The sequence below is a fragment of the Canis lupus genome, chromosome 5 (genome assembly GCF_003254725.2).
Source record: "Canis lupus dingo isolate Sandy chromosome 5, ASM325472v2, whole genome shotgun sequence".
NCBI classification, from domain to species: Eukaryota; Metazoa; Chordata; class Mammalia; order Carnivora; family Canidae; genus Canis; species Canis lupus.
Genome location: NC_064247.1, coordinates 9,902,167 through 9,925,374, shown reverse-complemented (window position 1 = coordinate 9,925,374; position 23,208 = coordinate 9,902,167). Strand labels below are relative to the sequence as shown.

Below are 23,208 nucleotides of genomic sequence, written 5' to 3'. Positions count from 1 at the left end.
TATTCACTTCTTTCCTCCAAAACTTCCAACCTATACCACTCCCCTACATCTAAACTCAACTTGAGACATGCTTGGGTGGCTCAGTAGACTGAGTGTTTGATTCTTGATTTCAGCTCAGGTCATGATCTCAGGGTCATGGGATTGAGCCTTGCATCGGGCTTCATGCTCAGCATGGAGTCTGCTTGTCCCTCTCCCTCTGCTCCTCCTCCTCCTCTCTCTCTCTCTCTCTCAAATGAATAAACAAATCAAATATTTAAACTTAACTTGAAATAGTAAATCCTATAAAACATGTCACCTACCCGAGGAAGTAGACATCAACATGAAACTGCATGAGTGCTAGGTGCCAGCATGCACGTTAGCAGACACAGGCCACTGCTGGCCTGTCTGGATCCAACAGCTGTTTGGAAAGAGAACTCCAAGACAAGAAACCTGAGTCAGTGCATATATCTGGAATGAGTGCAGTTCCTTTTTTCTACCATGACACAAAAAGGCTCAACCACAAAACTGGGGCAGAGTGCTTGCCAAATCAAAAATTTGGAAGGAGGCAAGAAGTAGCCCCCAAGACTTGCTGATAGACTCTGTCTCAGCTCCCAATCTCCATTCCAGCAGACGGCTGCCTTGAGAGAGCCCTCCAGTCCCATGCTTCCTATAAGTTTCTTTTCCATTAACGTCATAACCAGCAGGATGACTTTGTGGTGAACCCATGTGGAAATCACCCAGCTCACTACAAGCATGATGGGACTGGCCAATACAAGAAGATGCGTTCCATTTTCCTGCATTAGATTCCTTCCTGTCTATCTGCCTCTAGATACCTTCTACCATGTAAGACAACTGTAGCATGACATTCTCTGTTTCATCTGAGTTCCTTTTATTCATGTCATAATCCTTCTGCAAATGCTCAGTGATCTTTGGCTATTCTCTTGAAACTGAGTGCCCTAAGTTGAGAGGACACTCGGCAGGCTTAGGCCACACTCTTAGACTTCACTCTTCAGTGATCTATGTAGGAACCCCCAACATCATTATCTATAGATCTTTCCTCATATGCTGGACAGTTTCCCCAGAAAGGAGATCCTGATCTAATTTAAGAGGTGGAAGGAAAGTGGCCTTACTAATGATGCTGCCAACATTCAGAGAGTTTGGTGATTAACTCCAAGAATGTTGCCTAATCCCTGTCTTTTCAGTTCAGTCCCTTGCCCATAGCTGTGCCTGGTGTCTGGAATCCAGGGGTCCCTGTGGTTCAAATTCTTCAGACAGTAAACCTTAAAATTTCTGCCAGGCTAGAAAGGGCAGAAAAATTGCAAATTATACCTGTGAGTGGGGAAGAAAAAGAACATATAATGATGTCTCAACAATTTTTCTGGCAAATTAGCTATAAGCAGCAAATTACTTAAACTCTCTAAGCCTCATTTACCTCATCTGTTAAGTGGGGTAGCAGGACCCACCTGCCCTATTGTTCAAGTCAGAAAATGGGTTCATTTTTTTTGTCCTTACACATCATATAGATTTTCAAAAGAAAATTTTGATAAGTTGTAAGTTGAATATGAAACCTCATATTTCCTTTAGGGAAAAGAGGAAGTTTCTGGCATTATGCAAAGTACTTTCTAAAAACTATGTACATTATTCTTAATGGCAGCCATATGATGCGTTATTTCCTCTTACAGGTTACTAAGCTGGGTTTAACAAAGTGAAATAACTAGCTCAAGTTCACATGGTTAGCCAAAGAGAAGAACTTTAAACTCATGCCTACCTTACCTCAAAAGATTATGTTCTTACCAATGCACTGGGCTGCAATATAACCAAAGCTTTATACTATAACTCTGATTAGAAATTTGTGGTTACAAATGGGGAGCAGCATCCTTCTGAGGCCTGCATGCTGTTGGATGGCCCCTGCCTGATGTTGACATCAATTAGAAGGCACAAGGGTAAAAAAAAAAAAAAAAATAGAAGGCACAAGGGTGAGGGGAAGAGGAGTCCTCAGGAAGGAACCTGTGTCACATGGTCTAATAACTATTCTCTACCCAGAGGATCTCTTTCCAGCTTCGGTGTAGAATGTTCTAAAGTTTACTGTTGGGGTGCCTGAGTGTCTCAGTGATTGAGTCTTTGGCTCAGATCATGATCCCAGGATCCTGGGATCGAGTCCCACATCAGGCTCCCTGCAGGAAGCCTGCTTCTCCCTCTGCCTATGTCCCTGCCTTTCTCTGTGTGTCTCTCATGAATAAATAAATAAAATCCTAAAAAATAAATAAATAAGTGAAGTTTACTGTTAAAACAATACTATTCCCTTTTAGCACAAAGGCTCTTCTACTCCATGTTTTTTTCACTCTCTTATGAGATTCAGCAAATGTAAAGCAATAGCCAAGTCACTACAGTATAAAATAAAACTTTCATTCATTCATTTACTATCACTCATTTATTCATTCATTTATAAAATTTAAAATTATGTAAAGAGGCAGGCATTTGGGGCCATATAGCAGTTTGAAATTCAGAAAAACTCCTTCTAGTTGAGAATGCATTAAAATGCTGGGTTAAAGAAAAATGCATAATTTTGGTGCATGACTGAGCTGCCAGGAAAGTAAAGAGGTTCCTGGGTGGGAAGAAGAGACAAGAAGGCAGGAATCACATGAGGCAGGTGAAGGCTGGAACCTACATTTGTTCTGGGGAAGCTGCCAAGACAGAGTCATTGTATATGAGGGACTGGAGACAAAGCCTGAGCCCAGGCAGGCTCCATTCCCAGTGAGTGAAGTAGAAAAAAGTGGCCCCGCATACAGTCTCTTCTTAGCATTGGCTCTGGAGGAAGCAGATAGGTTCTCTGGGAATTCCTAACTGCAAGCCCACATTTAGATGTGTTTGGGACTGGAATCCACCTTACATGTGTGCCCTGAAAGCCCCAAACCAAAAGTTTCCCAAAAATGAAGGCTTTTAATAGGATAAATCAGACTGAATTTCTTCAAGAAGAAAGTGAAATTCGGGCAGAAGCTTGAAGAATAAAGTATGTCACTATCTGTCCTATTTGACGAGTCAGTCTTCTCTTACATGAGTCTTAGTTGAATCTCCACACTACGGGAGAAACCAGGACACCTACTCTTAACACACGCCAACAGCAATGTCACCCAACTTTAGGCACTTGGACACTCCTGCTCAGGTCTACACTCCTGAAGCAACTTAGAGTTCATAATGCCAAAGATAGAGAAGACACTTGACAGCTTCCTGCTCTGGAAGGTGGTGATATTAGGGGGTGTCACTGTCAGTGCTCAGTTGCCTGAGGACGAGATCTTAATAGTTTCTGTCAACGTTCCAACCAGACAGTTTCTGCAGTGTGGCCTGGCCGAGTTTCCAGCCGCCTGCCTTCTCCTAACTCTATCTGGTTCTTGGAAAGAACTCTGTGAGGTTAGCCAGAATCAGATACAGTTCTTGCACCTAAGAACCCTGGCTGGCCATAGTGAAAGTTAGCCAGATGGACAGTGGGATGAAGAAATGGGGAGGAAGAAAACGGGCAGGCCGTGGTTGGGTCTCTCACACCTCCGTTTCTGCTCATAAAACTCTTCTACCACCATCTTGGTAATGGGATAACAGAGCCTCCTCTTGCTTCCCACAAAGAATTATGCTCTGCGGAGATTCATTTGTCCCCTTCCAGTGTACTCAGGATAGTGACGAGTACAACCCTACAAATGAGGCCCAAATGCATAGAGAGAATAAAATGATAAAAATGTAAGCTACCAAAATATCCGGTGTATCAGTCAGACAGACTGGGAGCAGCAAGAAGACATCTCCATTCTCCAGAAGGATGAGGTCCATTGAAAACTGTTAGTTTTTGTCAGAATTGGAATAGAGCCAAGGTAAATGAGAAGGAATCAAGTGTTTCCAGCTCTGAATGTCTGGGGAAAAGCAAAGCTAGCAGAAACCAGGGTACCTACCATGAACAGCAAACCAAAATAGCAACCAAGCTGCCTTTCACTGCCAAGGGAGTAATTGATTCCAATGAGCAAAACAAAACTTGACCCAACCTATAGAACCTAGAAACATAAGCTAAGTATACCAGAAAGAGGAAATGCTCCACAAAGAGGAAATAGAGATTTCAGATGTAATGTGTTTTGTTGTTGTTGTTGTTGTTTCTCACTAACATCACACCAGTGACATAAAAATCTCTTTATCCGTTGGGAAGCCATACATTGACAGTACTTCATGATTCTCCCTCAGGTCTCTTTGTCAAATTTTTATGCACTCCAGCTTGAAGTAAATTTTCATAAAATTCCAACAACTGTCACCTGTCCCTGCTTCTCTTTGCCTAAGAGCTTGCCTCAGAATGCTGAAGACTGGTTTGTCTTCACAGGAGACACAGAAGTACCTGAGAATGCGCACTCCTTTGAAGGCAACCTAGAGCAAATGACTGATTAGCGTGAAGGCACAAATACTCCAGGTCCCTTACCATTAATGAAGTCAACTCCATGGCGGCGTGTGAGACAAACTCAAAGATTATGGTGGTGAGAGTTGACAAAAACATTGAAGTAGAATCTCTGTTTTTTTCAAATGCCACTCTAACAAGGCCAGTTCCTGATGGTGTACACTGTATGTCCTACTTGGGCCTGAGTCACGGTAGGTAGATGGAGGAGATGGAGGAGGCTGAGGGAAGCCTGTACCTGGGATGAAGCAGTAGGAACAGATAACAATCACAGTGGGGAAAATGCACCATTCACTTCTGTTTTGACATGCTGTATGTTCTCTTCAAATGTGTCTAAAATCATAGGCCTGGAAGTCAGATATGGCCCTTTAAAAAATAATCTTCTCAAGCTCCTGGACTCTTCATTCTTTCCTGCACTAAGTAGTTATTAAGCATCAAGTGTATGCCAGTTACTCTCCTGGCATAACTCTCAAGCAGTTTTTAGATAACCAGACAAACACTAAAGACCCTGACCTTGGGACGCCTGGGTGGCTCAGAGGTTTAGCACCTGCCTTCAGCCCAGGGCATGATCCTGGAGTCCCGGGATCAAGTCCCACATCAGGCTCCCTGCATGGAGCCTGCTTTTCCCTCTGCCTGTGTCTCTGCCTCTCTCTCTCTCTCTCTCTCATGAATAAATAAATAAAATCATTAAAAAAAAAAAAAAGCAAAGATCCTGACCTCGCCGAATTTATATTCTTTTTTTTTTTTCGAATTTATATTCTTGTGTGAGGGTGAGCCACACATAAATAGGCAGTTGGTACATGTTCTAATAGGTTAAGTGAAGGGTGCTATGAAGGAACATAGTGGAAGCACCTAACCTAAAACAAAGAAATGAGTATTTAAGTTACACATCTCTAAACAGCAAAATGTCTTACCTGCTTCACAAAGCCCCATATTTCTCTTTTCGTCCGAATTCAAGGGTGCTCAAACTGGTAAAATTGATGAGACCAAGACTTACTGAAAACACTTTATGTATCCAGAGGCAAAAGCAGGGAAAAAAGATGTGCAATGGCCTTTCACTGCCATTCCTTTAGAGAGGCATGCAAAGAGAAATAATCAAGGTGATTACTTCTTCCGAGCTAAACCCTTTCTAGTACAGCATGTCTCACAAAGAGTAGACATTTCATAAAGGTATTTATCTACTATTGGGAGTGCAAATTGTAATAAATTCACTGAAAAATAAATGACAAATCCAAAACATCATGCCATTTGATACCATCCTTGTGGAGAATATATCCTGAGGAAATTGACATAAATTCAGGCCAAGATTTTTACACTGAAGTTATAGTATTATTTGTTCTGATAAAGCATTGAAGGATCTGAAACAAGAGGACATGAGTCACTAAATTCTGGTCCAGAAAATAATATTATACTGTATGTTAACTAAATGGAATTTTTAAAACTGGAAGCAAAGAGAGAGAGAGAAACAAACAAAAGGACAGGGACAAAATTTTACAAAAAATGATAATCCATATGATGAAATAATATATAGAGAAACTATAATCTAAAGAATAAGGAGAAACAAGGGGAAAAAACTCATAGCACAATAAAAAACAAAAACATTTTGAAACACAAAGTATAGAGTATAATCCTACTAAAAGAAAATGCCTCAAAATGAAATCATACTTTCCTGACCTTTACTCAGTAATCTTAGGGGTAAATTCTTTTCTTCACACTTTCTTACTGTCATACATACATGCTGCATGTTCTCTTCAAATGTTCTCTTAATAAGTTTGTAATACAAACTTATTTAGGGAATTTGGACAGTAAGAAAGTGTAAAGCAAGGAATTTAAGACTCAGAAAAGAAAATGATCAGAACTCTTATTTTTTTTAATCGATAGACTTTATTTTTTAGAACAGATTTAGGCAGACAGAAAATTGAACAGATGATACAGAGAGATCCCATATATCCCTTCTTCCACACTCAGGGGTTCCTCTATTATTAATATCTTGCCTTAGTGAGATACATTCATTATAATATATGAACCAATACAGATACACTATTATTAAACTGGACTTTATGTTAGTTATTGCTCTTTCTGTTCTACGGGACTTGATAAATGCAAAATGTTATATACCCACTGTTACAGTGTCATCAAAGTACTTTTACTGCCCTAAAAATACCTGTGTTCCATCTACTCATGGAACTGAGCCACTGATTTTTTTTTTTTTTTTTTTTTTACTGTTTATATAGTTTTTCCTTTTCCAGAATGATTTTTGGTTGGAATCACTCAGTATATAGCCTGTTCAGAAGGGCTTCTTCCACTAAGCTATATGTATTAAAGAGTCTCCCTTGTCTTTTCATGACTTGATGCCAATTAGATAATTTGATTGATAATGTTGTTCAGTTTGACTGTGTCCTTACTGATTTTCAGTCTGCTAAAGTCTTCAGCAATAATAATGGATTCATCCATTTCCCTTTTCAGTTCTGTCAGTTTTTACTTTGTGTATTTTGATGCTCTCTTTTCTGGCGTGTGAACTTAAAAATTGTTATGTCTGCTTGGGGTTTGACCCTTTTATCATTATATAATTCTTTTTCCCTGATAAGTTTCCTTTTACTAAAATCTGTTGTCTGAAATTAATATAGATATTCTAGCTTTCCTTTGCTTACTGTTAGCATGGTACATGTTATTTATGCTTTATAGTATTTATAAACTGTAATATATAAGTATATAATAAATAAGCATAATATGTAAGTGTATTATACAAATATAAGTATTTTTATAGATAGTATATATTTATAATATATTGTTCATATTTTATATTATTTATAATAATCATTTACATTATATTTTAAATGGATTGCTTTGTAGATCCCACATCACTAAGTTTTACTTTTTTAATCCACTCTCTCTGTCTTTTAATTGGCATGCTTAGACTGTTTATATTTAAAGTGATTACTGATATAGTTGAACTAATATCTATAATATTTGAATCTATTTTCTATTTGTTGCACTTGTTCTTTGTTTCTTTTTTAATCTTCCATTCTCTACCTTTTCCAGTTTTAACTGAGCATTTATATGATTCCAGGTTTTTTCTCCTCTCTTAATATCAACTATACTTTTTTTCTTTCAAGATTTTATTTAAATTCAAGTTTCTGGTTTCTGAAGTCTGTTGTAATTCTTTTCCATGGTTTTTTGTTGGTTAAGTAGGTATTTGTCCCCTGGCTTCTTTAGAGATTTTTTTAAATCTAGTTTTCTACTGTTTGAATGGGATATGGCTAGCTGTTGATTTTTTTGGGTATTTATCCTGCTCAACTGCTATTATTTCAGATTTTTCTTCTGTTTCTTTCTCTCTTTTTTTCTGGTATTATTATGTTTATATTACACCTTTTATAATTGTCCTATGATCCTTGGGCATTCCGCTCCATATTTTTTGTTTTTTTTTTCTCTCTTCATTTCAGTTTAGGGAAATTTTGTCAATATGAGTCTTCAGGATCACTGATTCTTTCTTCTGCTGTGCTTAGTCTGCTGGTGAGCCCATCAAAGGCATTTTCATTTTTGTCACAGTGTTTTGATTTCTATAATTTCCTTTTGATTTTTTTCATACAGTTTCCCTCTCTCTGCTTACATTGCCCACTATTTGTGCTTACTGTCCACTATTTCCATTAAAATTCTTAGCACAGAATTGTAATTGTTTTAAATTCCTGACTGGAGAATTCCAACATCTCTGCTATATCTGGGTCTGATACTGTGGTTTGCATTGTCTTTTCAGACTTTCATGTTGCCTTTCAGTGTGCTTTGTTATTTTTTGGTGAAAACGAAACATGATGTCTTAAGTAATAGGATCTGGGGTACATAGGACTTTAGTGTGAGGTTTTATGTTTATCTGGCTAGGAGTTATGCTGTATTTACTACTTGCTGTAGCTATAGGTGTCTGAGGCTTCAATTTCCTCTAGTGGCATTTTTGTTTCCTCTGCTGTCTTTGGATGTCCCTGGACACTCTTAATTAGAGTCTGAGCTTTGTCATTCTTTCCACTCTGTGCCTATTATTGTAAAGATTTGTTGGGTCAGGAAGATGAGATGGGATAGTAGGACCAGGAGTTGGGTATTTCCCTTGCTTTCTCCAACCTTCACCATGAGAACCTGATGGTGCTCCCAGAGGTAAAATTCACAAAAGTGTGGAGACTTTAAGACTGAGTCCTAAAAAAAAAAAAAAAAAAAAAAGACTGAGTCCTTAAGAGTTTTAATGTTTCAAGCCAGTCCATACTCAGCCTCCAGCAGTTCATCAATTATTAGTGAAGTATTACTACCCATATATGTATATAGGGTCCAGCAGCTTCAGCTCCAAATATGCTGTGATTCTGTATTTTCACTTCTTTCTCCAGTTTTCAGAGACAGAGTTCACTCTGTGATGTCAGTTTTCCTTTAGATCTAAGAAGAGCTGTTGGTTTTCAGTTTGCTTAGTCTTTTTCTTAATGTAAGAATGAGTGTGACAACTACCAAGCTCTCACCTCTTGGAGCTAACACCAACTCTTTTTCTTTAATAGATAAATAAACAGATAAATAAACATCTGAATGTTTGTCAAATTGAAAATGCTTGCCATTCTGGCACCTTAAACATTTGATGATGCTGCCCTTCATAGCAATAAGCAAAGTCTTAGGCAGTCATGGGAACAGGATATATGGGGAACAGAAGATTGGGAGAAACCAAAATGTTGCCAGAGCTGAAGCTGCCATGGGTTTTCTATGTTTCCTCTTCTTTTCTACTTACACATCTTTTCACATATCTTGATTTCTCTTCTTCTTGCCCAGCAATGTCCTCTGCTCACTCCTCTTTATCTTCCATATCTATTCACGATACATCTTTAAGTGCCCTTTTACAGAATTTTAAAATGACAAAAAGGGGAGTCCCTAGATATATAGATAAGTAAATACATAGAAATAAATGTATGCCTATCTGTGATTATTTCTATTTCTGGGACTAGTTACATCTGGGGGAGAATTGAAACAAAGGGAAGGCTTATTATTACTGTATACTTTTTTATACTATTGAATTTTTTTTGCTATCCATATGTATTTTCTAGAAAAAAAACATTACTTTCTAACTGGAAGTAATCACCCACTCTTAATCTGATCATGCTCTCTATAAAAAATAAAATAAAATAAAGCTACAGCAAACACCATATTCAGTAGTAAAAGCCTGAATGCTTTTACCATAAGATCAGAAACAAGACAGGATGTACACTATTTTCACCTCTACTCATCATTGTATTGGAGGTTTTAGAGCATAGAAGAAAATGAAGGATAATTAAGGAGGAATCAAACCTGTCTTTATTTGCAGATGACATGATTATAAATATAGAAATTTTTTAAAAAGATTTCCTATTTCCTCTTTTGTTAATTAAACCAATATGTGAAATATTTAATAATGGAAATTAGCAAAGTAGCTGGTTACAAAATTGATGCTGTTGACCCTTGAACAACACAGGGGTTAAGGCATCAACTTCCACATGATTGAAAATCCATATATAACTTTGACTCCCCCAAAACTTAAATACAAAGAGCCTACTATTGGCTAAAAGCCATACTGATAACATAAAAAATCAATTAATTCATATTTTGTCTATGTCTTATATGCTTGTTTTGTATTCTTACAATAAAGTAAGCTAGAGAAAAGAAAGTGTTCTTAAGAAAGAGAAAATACATTTACAGTACTATAAAATCTACATATAAATGGACCCACACAGTTCAAACCCATGTAGTATAAGTGTCATCTCTATATAAAAAGAAAATGTATTTCTATATAATAGTAATAAACAAAAATTAAAATTTTAAAAACTCATTTAAAACAGGCTAAAAGGGACACCTGGGTGGCTTAGTGGTTGAGCATCTGTCTTCGGCTCAGGGCATGATTGCAGGGTCCTAGGATGGAGTCCTGCATTGGGTTCCCCTCGGGGGAGCCTCCTTTCCCTCTGCCTAAATCTCTGCCTCTCTCCGTGTCTCTCATGAATAAATAAATAAAATCTTTTAAAAAACAGCATAAAAGATATCAAATTCCTAGAATAAACATAATATCCACTTCAAAACAAGACAAGAATCTTTGTTCTTACCACTTTTCTTCAATGTTGTGCTAGCAGAATACAGAACTTTGGCTCCAAGCCTACTTCTCTCAAACTACTCACATAAGAATATTGTCACATGGTCTTCAAATAGATCTATATAAATACAGCTAATACAATTTAAAGAGAAGATATGGCTTTTCTTTAAATGATTCTAAAGCAATTGAATATATTCATGAAAAAAATAAACTAACTACCTCACACCATACATGATAACTAATTTAAATTGATCAAAAATATAAACATGAAAGGAAAAACAGTAAAGCTTTCAAAAGAAAACATGAGAATATATTTATAACTTTGTAATAGGTAAAGATTAAATAGGACACAGCGCTAACAGTAAAGGAAAAAGTTGATAGATGGGAGTTTCATTAAAATTAAAACATCTGTTACCAAAAAGACATCATTAGGAATGGCCATCTGAAAAGGCAAGCCACAGACTGAGCAAAAATAACTGCAATGTATATGTCTGAAAAAGGATTAATATCCGGAATATACTTTTCTAAAACTCAAATTAATAAGAAAAGACCTAAGGTACTATTTTTGGGTAGGCAAAACACTTGAACAGACACTTCACAAAGGATGATATCCAAATATATACCACTTATAAATCAACATCATTACTTATGAGGGAAGTATAAGAAAAAGACTAAAGTGATATTGCACTACATATCCAAAAGAGCAATTAAAATGAAAAGAATTGAAAACAATGATAGTTCAGAAGGATGAGGAGCATCCTTAAACTGGAAACTGTTGGCAATGCAAATCAGTTTAAAATATTTGGAAGAGGGATCCCTGGGTGGCGCAGCGGTTTGGCGCCTGCCTTTGGCCCAGGGCGCGATCCTGGAGACCCGGGATCGGATCCCACGTCGGGCTCCCGGTGCATGGAGCCTGCTTCTCCCTCTGCCTGTGTCTCTGCCTCTCTCTCTCTCTCTCTCTCTGTGACTATCATGAATAAATAAATAAAATCTTTAAAAAATAAATAAATAAATAAAAATAAAATATTTGGAAGATTGTCTGATAGTATTTGAGAAGCCTAGAAGTATATCTATTCTATAACCCATATATCCACATCTAGATATAGACCCAACATAAATAAATATATTTCAAAGAAACTATACGCTCAAAAATGTTCAGAGTATCTTTATTAACAATAATATTCAGAAACTGAAAACAAGCCAAATATCCATTAAGGCAATAGTTGATATATAAATTGTTCTATATTTATACAGTGGAATATTAAACAGCAATAACCAAGAACAAATATTTATACATATAATGTTATTAGCGAAACTCACACTACACTTTGTATTGAGAGAAAGAAGCCAGACATAAAAAAAGTAAATGTAATATTTACATGAAGTTCAAGAATGAACAAAATGAATCTGATAAAACTAAAAATAGTAGCTATTTCCAGAAAGAGAATTGGGAGTAATATTTCCTGGAAGGGTCAGGGAGTAATATTCTGAAATGATGCAAATCTATTTCTTGGTCTAGGTGATGGTTACATAGCCTTACATATGTGAAAAAATTCATTGACACCTCAGATTTGTGTACTTTGCTGTACATAACTTATACTTCAACTTAAAGGGAGGTGAGGTTTTTTTTTAATTACCAGCATTGTACTGCTTTTCCATCAACCTTTTGACACCCTCAACTCATAAGTAACTCAATGATATTTCCCTCTATAATATTATCTAAAGCACAGTCGTCTCTACACTTGCATTTCTTTTATTACATCCTCATTGAACAGAACCATCATAAAGGATAAAACTAAACATTTATCCTAACTTTATTTTTTCTAATAGAAGAGAACTATCCTTAGAAAAGTTAATAAGTTAAGGTATCTTGCAAACAGTTCACGTTCCATTGCTTCTAAAAGAGCTGTTACCACTAATAATGTATTCAGGCCCCAAAATTGTTCTGATTCTTTACATAAGCTGTGCTTCCATTTAACTAATACTGTGAATATATGACCTGTCCTGACTCCAACATCTCTTTGCCTTACCCTGCACCCTACCATTAAAATATCACAACTATTTGCAATGTCTTAAAATACAATGGCAACTACCTTCTTGATGACTAGTTGGTTGATGCTGCTCTAACGACTCACATCTACCCAAAACTATTACTCAGTTATATCATTCAGACACTTGAAGTAAGCCTCCAAATTCTACCTTTTTAATCTGTAAATAATGAGTGAAGCTTTTATCCAACATTTTTAACTCCCTTAAATCTGTATATCTCTCCATTAGAAGATCTAATAACTAAGCCTGCATCCTTACAGCACTGCATACCACTTCAACAGATACCACACTTGATTCTATAGGGAAATTCAGTCTCCACCAAAAAACCTTAAACCTTAGCATTTTGCAAGATCAAATTACCACATTTTTCACCACTATCATTGTTGCAAAAATAGCATTCCAAAGATTAACTCTTAAAAAGTTGCATATCACTATAAATAAATAAGATTTCTTTAAATGCAAAAATAAAAATAAAAGCTTTCAAATGAAATCTGTCAGGAAATAAGGTACATCACAATAGCATGGCTAAAGGAAATAAGAGCAAAGTGTTTTCAAGGGCCTAGATTTGAGCCCCAGCTCTGGCACGAGGTAAATATGTGCCCATGGACAACCTACAAAGTATTTCTGAGTCTCCAGTGTGTAATGCATAACATGAAGGACTAGGTTAAAGTATATCTTAGGCCTATTCAAGACTAACTCTCTATGACTGTGAAACTATTTTCATAAAACAAAAATGATTAGAATATTTAGGGTAGAATAAAGAGCAGAGGGAACACTTATGCTTAAGAACAAGTTAAAATTTTTCCTCTAGGTATATAAGAAAAAATACTGGTGTTTGTTTCCTTCACTGAAAAAAAAAAAAAGAAATACTCTGATAAATACAGCTTTGGATCTCCTTTCACAATCATTTCAAGAGAAGAGTTTTCTGCCTAATGTTTTCTTCAGGGCAATTTTGACATCCTTATTCCTCAGACTATAAATCAGCGGGTTGAACATGGGTACCACAGCAGTATAGAATATGGAAGACACTTTCCCCTGGTCAAGGGGTAAAATAGAAGGTGGTTTGAGATACATAAAAGCTCCTGATCCAAAGAAAAGAGATACCACAATTATATGGGAACTGCAGGTACTGAAGGCTTTGGATCTGCCCTCAGTTGAACTAATGTGGAGAATACTAGAAAGAATGAAACCATAAGAGATGAAAATGGTCACAATAGGCACCCCAATGCCAATGGTCACAACAATGAAGACCACCAGCAAATTTATGTAAGAGCTGTTGCAGGAGAGCTCAAGGAGGGGAATGATATCACACATATAGTGATTGACAAGGTTGTCAGCACAAAAGGTTATAAACATGATGTTTCCCATATGGGTCACAGCCCCAAACACCCCCATCCCATAAACACCCAACATGAGGAGTAAACACACCTGAGGAGACATGGTGACCGTGTACAGCAGTGGTTTACAGATGGCGACATAGCGGTCATATGCCATCGCTGACAAGATATAGGATTCAGAAAAGACAAAGAAACAGAAGAAAAAAAACTGAGTCACACACCCCGCATAGGAAATGATGTTTCTCTTTGAGACAAAACCCATTAACATTTTAGGAGTGAGAGTAGTGGAATAACTAAAATCAATGAAAGACAAGTTGAGGAGGAAGAAGTACATGGGAATATGAAGGTGAGAATTCAGCCCAATCAGGGTTATGAGGCCCAGGTTCCCCACCACGGTGACCACATAAAAACCTAGGAACAGGAAGAAGAGGGGCATCTGGAGTTCCGGCTCATCTGTTAAGCCTGCCAGGATAAACTCTGTCACAGAGGAGGCGTTATCTGCAGCCATTGTCCTCTAGGAGGGTCTGTAAAGGAAAAAGAAACAAATCACTGAGACAGAAAGAGGCTACACGCCATGCAAGTGCAGGGGGGCGGATGTGGAGAAGACACAGATGGGAAGGTTCACTGAGTACTAACTATGGGATGGACACTGTCCTAAGTGCCATGTGGCATTATGATTATCCCCAGTTCACAGAGGAAGACACTGAACCTGAGGGACTTGCACAAGTCCTGATGCTGCTGAGTGACAATAGAAGGTGAACTTGGGTGATCTTGCTCCTGGGCTTGAGCTTTTACCCCCTCTGCTATAGGACAGACCAGGTCAGACAGACACTAACCCTGCTTCTGCTTGCAGTCACAGAGCTCTTCTCCATTGGCTCTCATCTAACTCTTTCATGGACACTCAGATGGCCCCAGTGAACAGAAAGTGACAACTCAGAGCTCAGACCCTCTGCTGCTACTTCTACTCTCAGATCCTCTGCTTGGAGGATCAAAACCTCTAATTGTTTTGCTGAGCTCAAGAACTTGATCTCTGAGTGCGGCTTTGTCCCAAGTCTCTTGTCCAAATTCCAGGCATGAGACAGCATCCTTTCCTAATGCCCATGGATAACAGGAGATGAAAGAGTTTTATTCTGGGATTAGAGATCTCCGTGACGTAGTTGTAGGGACTCCCTCAGGATCACTGCTCCAGAGACTCACTTCCCTAAGGAAGAAGAAATGTTTGTTTATGCATTTGATAATGCTTGATGTGGCTTTCAATGACCTAACCTTTCATTCTGGTTACATCTTTGTAAGCACAATTCAAAACAAAGTCTCATGGGAAAAATAGTACTTGCTCCTTGTATTGAGTGCTTACTATGTACCAAACACAGTATAGATCCAGCATCCTTGTACTAAAACCAAGTTTCTAAAGCAATGCACAAAAAATTAATACCTTTTTATTTCTCACAACAGCCCTATAGATTAGATCTATCAATCTCTCCTTTAAAGTAAGGAGCACACATGCTAGTAGGTTCCAGAATCTTGAGTCAAACTCTACTCCGTCCAATTTTAACTTCTTAGTTTTAATCACTAAGCACGCTACCTTCTTCTAAGTGACAATGAAATCTCTGAAGCAGCCATTTTTACTTACTAGGATCTCATGAGAGTCTTTATAGATAAAAACAAGTACTTATATAACTTTAAGGGAATGTAGGAAGTGCTAAAACCAAGAAAGGTAAAATTAAGGGAATCAGACTTTAGAGAAGGATATTCATTATTTCTCAGTCACATCCAATATATACCAAGAATTATTTTTTTAAGATTTTTACTTATTTTTTCATGAGAGACACACAGGCAGAGACACAGGAGAGGGAGAAGCAGGCTCCACTCAAGGAGCCCGACGTGGGATTCGATCCTGGGACTCCCTGGGCCGAAGGCAGGTGCCAAACCACTGAGCCACCCAGGGATCCCCCCAATAATTATTTGATCCTTCTCCACGCTTAAAAATAAACTTTCTCTGAATTTTCTCCACTACTTAACCCTTCATTTTAAGCTTGACTATTAAAAACAAATATTTGTCAGATAACTAAGAACAACTTCTATCAATACCTAAAGGCAGAGAACAGAGTCTTCAATCAATATGTCAGATTATGGGGAGTTGATGAAAGACTTTGAACAAGGATGGCCTTCTTTTATCGCCTATCAATTGAATATCTATCCCATTCCTAAAACTTTTCTAAGTCTTGGTGAAAAAACACAAAGTGGTTCCTGCCCTCGTGGGGCTTTTAATCAAGTGAGAAAAGACAAAATACATGAAAGAAAGAAAGAAAGAAAGAAAGAAAGAAAGAAAGAAAGAAGAAAGAAAGAAAGAAAGAAAGAAAGAAAGAAAGAAAGAAAGAAGAAAGAAAAGAAAGAAGAAAGAAAGAAAGAAAGAAAGAAAGAAAGAAGAAAGAAAAGAAAGAAAGAAGAAAGAAAGAAAGAAAGAAAGAAAGAAAGAAAGAAAGAAAGAAAGAAAGAAGAAAGAGAAAAAGGTAAAATATGTAACTTGAAAAGTTATATGAAGAAAAGGAATACAAGGAATAAGGATAGCAAAGGCAAAGTTTACAGAATTCAGTTTTAAAATAGAATAATCTGACATTCAAGTGATAACTTTGACTTTGAAAGAGACCTAAAAAGTGTTTGCTTGGTACGATTAGTTACTCTAATAAAACACTGGACATTCATGACTCAATCCAGCACCTTTCTACAGCATCACATTTTTATACTGCACTGTAAATGCAATATGTTAACCCAGATTACTTGATCTGAGGGAGGAAATTCTGATGGTAGTAACAAGATAGAGGGCCAAGAGATCTTGCTGAGGTTTTAGACAATCACAAGTCATGCAATATAAATTATTAACTAAGACTGATATAAAGACTAATAAAACTTTGTGCAGCAATTTTTCCAGGGGCTTTATATATAAGTATAGCAAATTTTCCATCCAAAAATGTCTCTTTTGGATAAATTCAAGTGTTAGCAGATGAGTTCCGTTTTTGCTCATAGTTAAGGGATGAAGTCCTCTTGGAGAAGTTAAGAAATCAAAACACAAAGGCAGAGAAGTCCATCTTCCTCAGGCAGAGCCAACTAAAACCACTATACACACCCTCTGTGTGTTTATGTGAGAACACGCATCAGTGAGGACTTGCTTCCCCTCAGCTAAGACTCAATAATAATGGTCCCTCATCTGTGTGTTTACGTGAGAAATTTCCGTGGCCTAGAGCAACTCTAATGAATCCCAATCCCTTTTCTCAATCCCACTACACATTCAAGAAACAGAAAAAGCAATCTATTATCAAAAAATTAAAATAAGCACTACAGTTAAACTCTCCTTAGACCTAAAGGCAATGAAGACCTTAGGGGTTAATTAAATGTTCACTTTCCTCTAGAAATCTTAGAGGGTTCTTGAATGCATGATGCAACACCAGGAAAACTTCTGAGATTTTTGTCACCTCAAAGGTGGTTTCCATGGGAATTTCATTTCAAATGCATCTAGATTTTATTTCAAGTGAACTGGGGCTGCTACAAAGTCATTTCTACTAGTGACTTGTTCTAATACAAGCAGAAAGAAACATAGAAATAAATATTCTTTTTTTTAAGATTTTATTTATTTGACAGAGAGAGCACAAGCAGGGGGAGCAGGAAAGGGAGAAGCAGGCTCCCTGCTCAGCAGGGAGCCCAACAGGGGCTGGATCCCAGGACCGAGGGATAATGACCTGAACTGAAATCAGTCAGTTGCTTAACTGGGTCACCCAGGCACCCCAGAAATAAATATTCTTGATTAAGTTACTTTTGTTGCAGAACTATCTTCCCAAAATTTGAATCTCTGTATAATGGATTTCTTGTTCTATTTATTGCTATCACTAAAATATATGTGAGACATGGATTATAACATACTAATGTGGAAAATATGTATAATACAGTGTCTTTGTATATATACCTCATGCACATGCATTAGCCCTCATATGTCTGGTAAACCTTCAGGCAGCACCAGAGTAGTGTGAGGTCAGTACCCTTCACTCCACACAAGAGAACTACAAGAATAAGCCACAATTCCAACCAAAAAAGTTAGAGAGCCTGCCCAGAGAGAAAAGATGGTAGCTGAAATGTCTTCATTTAATGTGTCTTCAGTTAGGCTCTCAAGATGCTCATAAAATTAAATTCATCTCTCAGAAGTCCTATGATATAGGGGCACCTGGGTAGCTCTGTCAGTTAAGCATCTGACTCTTTTTTGACTTGGGTCATGATCTCAGGGTTTGTGTGATCAAGTTCCGCATTGCGCTCTGCATTGGGCATGGAGCCTGCTTAAGATTCTCTTTCTCCTTCTCCTTATGCTCCTCCCTCCCCCTAAAAAAGAAGTCATATGATCTATATTATACTTAATGTTGAATTAGTTCTTACTCTGTGTGTTTGGCATATTAAATACTATGTACAGGGATTCAAAAGAAATGGTTCTTGCTGTAAAGAAATTTATAGTTTAGTAGAGGCATCTCCTATTCTATCACCTTATTGCCCTCATGTTTCAAATTTTCTAGGGTTCACTTCTCAAGTCTCTGGACCTCTTCTTTCTTAAATGTTTGGTGAGCTCATTCATGACTTCAACAACGTCGTCGGTATGGTTAGCTCTCACATTTAGTTTTCACATTGCTGTGAATTCCCTGTCTTATGTATACAAATTCTTTATTAAAATGCCATCCTGTTGTCACCCTGAACTCAACAAATATAAAATTTAGCACATCTTTTTTGGCCCCAAAACAGACATCTGCCTAGCCTTCCCATTCCTTTATTGGAGAGGAAGTAGAGGGTGATATTAATGGGGTATCATAAGTCCTAGTTCATTTGGATTGGTCCTAATTTACATATGTTTTCCCAGAAAATTTAGTAGAAGCAGATTCTTTCACTATGAAATATATTCTAGTTAAATGAGATATTCTATACAGAATCAAACCAACCTCTACAATTCCTAGCTACCTACTAGCGGTGTAGCCTTGGAAACTTAGTTTAGCCTCTCCTAAGCTTCAAATTATTTATTTTAAAATGGGGATAATAATCATAAATGGTGCCATTTCCATTACTGAAACATAAAAGGCATAATAATTATTATGTTGTTGCTATCATCATCATCATTCAAATCTACACCCTGGCATGAAAAAGATATTTTAGACTGCCCTACTATTCAGGATTATCTAAAACAGGGAGAGAATAAAAACAGGAACATCAGTTAAACTTTTTAAAGTAAAAATAGTGTCAAGAGATAAGATCGGGATTTAATATCTCTGTGGTTTGAGAGAGAAGGAAAGAAAGAACCACAAATCAAATTTGACTAAAATTTTGGTTTCTATGGAACCATGAGTAAGAAGGCAGGAATAACTAAAGAATGGGGAGCATCAGGAGTTAGATTTTAGTCTAGATGACAAAATGCCAGAGAACACAAGGGTCCCCAAAAAACTCTAAGTTATGGCTGCCTCCAGGGCACTGACTCCTCATGCCTGCAACCAGCAGACAAGTGGATTCACCATCCTGGCAAAAATAATTGATCCTAATCAGCAAGAGAAGTAGGGCTGCCTTCACTCATGGGGGCATAAAGGACCATGTGTAGAACCCAGATATTCCATTTGGATGCTCTCTGGTGTTTTTGCGCCATTGTAACTGTAAGTGGATATGGACAGCAAGTCCCAGATGCAAAGAATATAATTGACAAAGATTCAAACCCTTTCATAGTGAAGGGATCCTCTATTTTAGACATTTATTCATGGATCAGTAAATAATGGGGCCTAGCTTTATAATAGTTATCAATAAATATTTGTGGAATTTATTATTTTCACTTAAAATATATGTGGATTCTTCTCTAACACTCTCCCACCCCAGTTCGTGCTCATGTCCATTCAGTTACATTATAATTTTTCATTCTCAATACTTAATGTCCACATTATGAGAACTATGCAAATAACCATCACTATATAAATAATCAGCCAAATACTATATTTTAATTATGTTTCCTATTTGTACTATCTGAAATTTTTCCTGGAATTGATAACGTCCCAATGCCATGTATCTCTCCTTCATATTTTCACATGCTGCATAGTATCTATCAAATACCCATCAATATTAATTTCCAAATGTTCAAACATATGGGACTATCTGTCAATTTCCTTTTTTCCCTGGAGGTTTGCACCCTCTATATGTACTGGAATGATTGCCTTTTAGACCCAGTGTATGGCCATCAGCCTGGAATTCCCTATGCTGCTCTCTTGTGTTAGATCCCCTCTTTCCTAGATCCCAGCATCAGTGTCTGTGACAAGTCCAGTAGCATTCTCATTTCTGTTCTTTTATATATTATGTGATTCTCTCTCTATCTCTATCTTGTCCACCTCCCTATCCCACCCCATCCTGCCGCCACGTCTCTCTCTCTTTCTTTCTCTCTCTCTCAAAACTCTTACGACCTTCATCCACAATGTTCTCAAATCCACAATAATATTCATGGTATGTTTATTTTCTTTCAGAGTGTTCCTTTGATCTAGCAATACAAATCTTCTAGTTCTGGAAATTTTTCTCATACTCTTTATTGATAATTGTCTTCCCACACAATTTTTTTTGTTATTTCTTTCTAGAATTATTATTATTCAGATATTGGAGTTATCCTCCTCTTTTTTCCTTTAGCATTTTTCAAACTTTGAGACAATTCATCAACTTTAATATCTGCCACACCTATTTTAATATTTTATTATTGGTCTACATAATAAAGTTCACCCATTTTAAGCCTAAAGTTCAATGAATTTTAGTAAATATATACAGTTGTGTAAACAATAACACAATGAAGATATATAATGTTTCTATCACTCCAAAAAAGCTCTCTCCTGCCTCTTTGAAGACAAACTCCTCACCCCATTTTCTAGGCCCAGACAATCATTTCATCTGCTATCACTATATTTTTGCCTATTCTACAATTCCATGTCAATGTAATTATGAACTATGAAGTCTTTTATATCTACTTCATATTCTTCTAGTGGCTCCTTCTCCATTCTTCAAACTGACTAGGCCTACACTTAAAGCAAGAACTGTCATTTATACTGCATTCTATAGTTTACAAAACCCCTTCACACACATTATGTCTTCATTAATCCTCACAAACCTTGTATCATTTTCACACACTACAGAAAATAAAATTGGAATATATATATATATATATGACCTGCACATAGTAGGAAATTAGCATATCAGTGCACTGATGGAAGTCTTTTACCTTCTGATTTCAAAGTTTATGATCTTTCACTGCTTTACCATTTCATGCACTTTCCAACTTTTCTAGAGGATTCTGGGAGTTTCAAAAGTAATTGTAATGTAATTGAAGCATTTCAGAAAAAGACGTGGTGGAGAGCAAAATTTAACAACAAATGCAGAGAATTTTAGAGGAATAAATCAGGAATGAGAATTGGATCTATCATGGAGATAAAGACTGTGCTGTAACAATCCTAGTCAAGTCTTGAGCCTCCAATCCCGCCCAAACAACAAAATGAAGATATTCGATACATTTAAATAAACTGAAACTGAATTCAATACTGATTAAATGAAAGCCTCTCTCTCTCCCTCCTTAGTCCCTCCCGCCTCTATACACACTCCTCATTAATATAAGGACAGTGTAAAGCCACAGGGTTCCACCTACTTAGGGAAAGCAGCTTGACATGATCACCATTTGAGTCACATCCACAGTCAAAGGCAAGCATCCCTGTAATTGCCAGTACCCTGGCATGTTATTTACAAAATCATCTCTTGCTCCTAGCACAGATACTCCAAAGGCTGGAACTGCAAACACTCCCGGCTCAGAGCCAGCTGTCTGAATCCATTGTGTCCTCACTCTGCTTATCCTGGGACTCCATTGGGACAGCTATGCATGCCCACACAACAATATCATTATCACTTGCACACACAACTGCAGAGCACATGCTCACAGGTTCCCCACTGCTTCCACAGGGGTCCTACCTCAAGAGATTGTGTCCAGTACATTCCCGGGATCTGATGGTCAAGTCCAAAACTTTGTATTTCCCACTGTTGTTGATGTCCATGACATTTACCAAAGAGTTTCCATGCCAGTGAGTTGCTGCCATGGTCCACTTCTGAATTGTAGTCCGCATTTTGAAAAGCTGTTGTCTGGAGCTGTACTTTGGAGACCAACCAGGAAAGGACCCCAAAAATGTGAGAAAGATCAGCTTAAACTATTATCATTTCCATAAGTTTTCAATAAAAAATATAGAAACAAGCTTTTTCTTAGTATATATATTAATTAGAAGGACCCACAAAAAACAGAATCATGTGGTACAGCAATTGCATCATGACTTTCTCTAACTCATATAAATCTGTTTTAATGTTGCAATGTTATTTTACTGCCCAGTGATCCTTGACCCTCTTCTTGAAACTAGAAGTGTCCTTAACTGATAGAATATGAGTGTACTTTGACCAGACAGATCCGCAAAGGGGATTTCACTCTAGTGGTTGATGTGGGCTGTATTGTTAAGTAACTTCTATTCTTTAGGTCTCATTCTTTCCTCTTGAAATGATCAGTTTCACAAGAAGGGACTCTAGCTTCTAAAGAGGTCAGGTAAGGGTGACCATAATGATCTTAATGAACTCCATTTTATAATGTTTTTCTTACTCTTTTTTTTTTTTTTACATTCAGGAAATTTTTGCCTAACTTGCTATGAGAAAGAATTTCTCCTATATTTTCTTCTAAAAATTTAAAAGCTTTAGCTTTTACATTTAAGACAATGATCCGTTTTAAGTTCATTTATGCAAATGATAATATAAAGGCTGAGGTTCATTTTTTCCCCCATATTGATGTCTAGTTATGCCAGCACCATCTGTTTGTTGAAAACAGTGTCTCTTCATTGAATTACCCTTATACCTTTGTCAAAATCAAACGACTATATATATATGGGTCCATTTTAGATTCTATCCTTTTCCATTGATCTTTATGTCTACTACTTAATTATTATAACTGTATAATAAGTCCTAAAGTCAAGTAGTTTCAATCCAACTTTGTTCTTCTTCTTCAAAATCTTTTTCATTATACTAGATCTTTTCATATAAATTTTGAAATAAACTTATCAATTTCTTTCTTTTAAAAAAAGGCTGTTAGGATTTTAATTGAGATTGCATCAAACCTGCAGATTAATTTGGTGAGGATTGCCATCATTGAGTTTTCTAGTCCATGTACATTGTATAACTATCCATTCATTCTTCTTTATTTTTCCTTTGCAATGTTTTATTTGTGGAGGTCTTTTGTTAAATGTATTCCTTAGTATTTTTAATACTAATAATTGGAATTTTTA

General features: G+C 36.9%; 1 protein-coding gene across 1 annotated transcript; it reads right to left on the bottom strand.

The window, feature by feature from the left end:
- Window positions 1–11,721: 11,721 nt before the first annotated feature.
- Window positions 11,722–22,033, bottom strand: LOC112671491 (olfactory receptor 8B12-like). The gene is made up of 2 exons (XM_035717115.2): window positions 21,863–22,033; window positions 11,722–14,388 (listed from the first exon to the last, which is right to left on the bottom strand). Exon 2 carries the CDS (start codon window positions 14,370–14,372, stop codon window positions 13,437–13,439), a length of 936 nt encoding a protein of 311 aa, XP_035573008.1. The 5' UTR covers window positions 14,373–14,388; window positions 21,863–22,033; the 3' UTR covers window positions 11,722–13,436.
- Between the last annotated feature and the right edge of the window lie 1,175 nt (window positions 22,034–23,208).

Bases quoted from the DNA above. Each gene is read 5' to 3' on its own strand.
- LOC112671491 (XM_035717115.2), bottom strand. From the start codon at position 14,372: ATGGCTGCAGATAACGCCTCCTCTGTGACAGAGTTTATCCTGGCAGGC.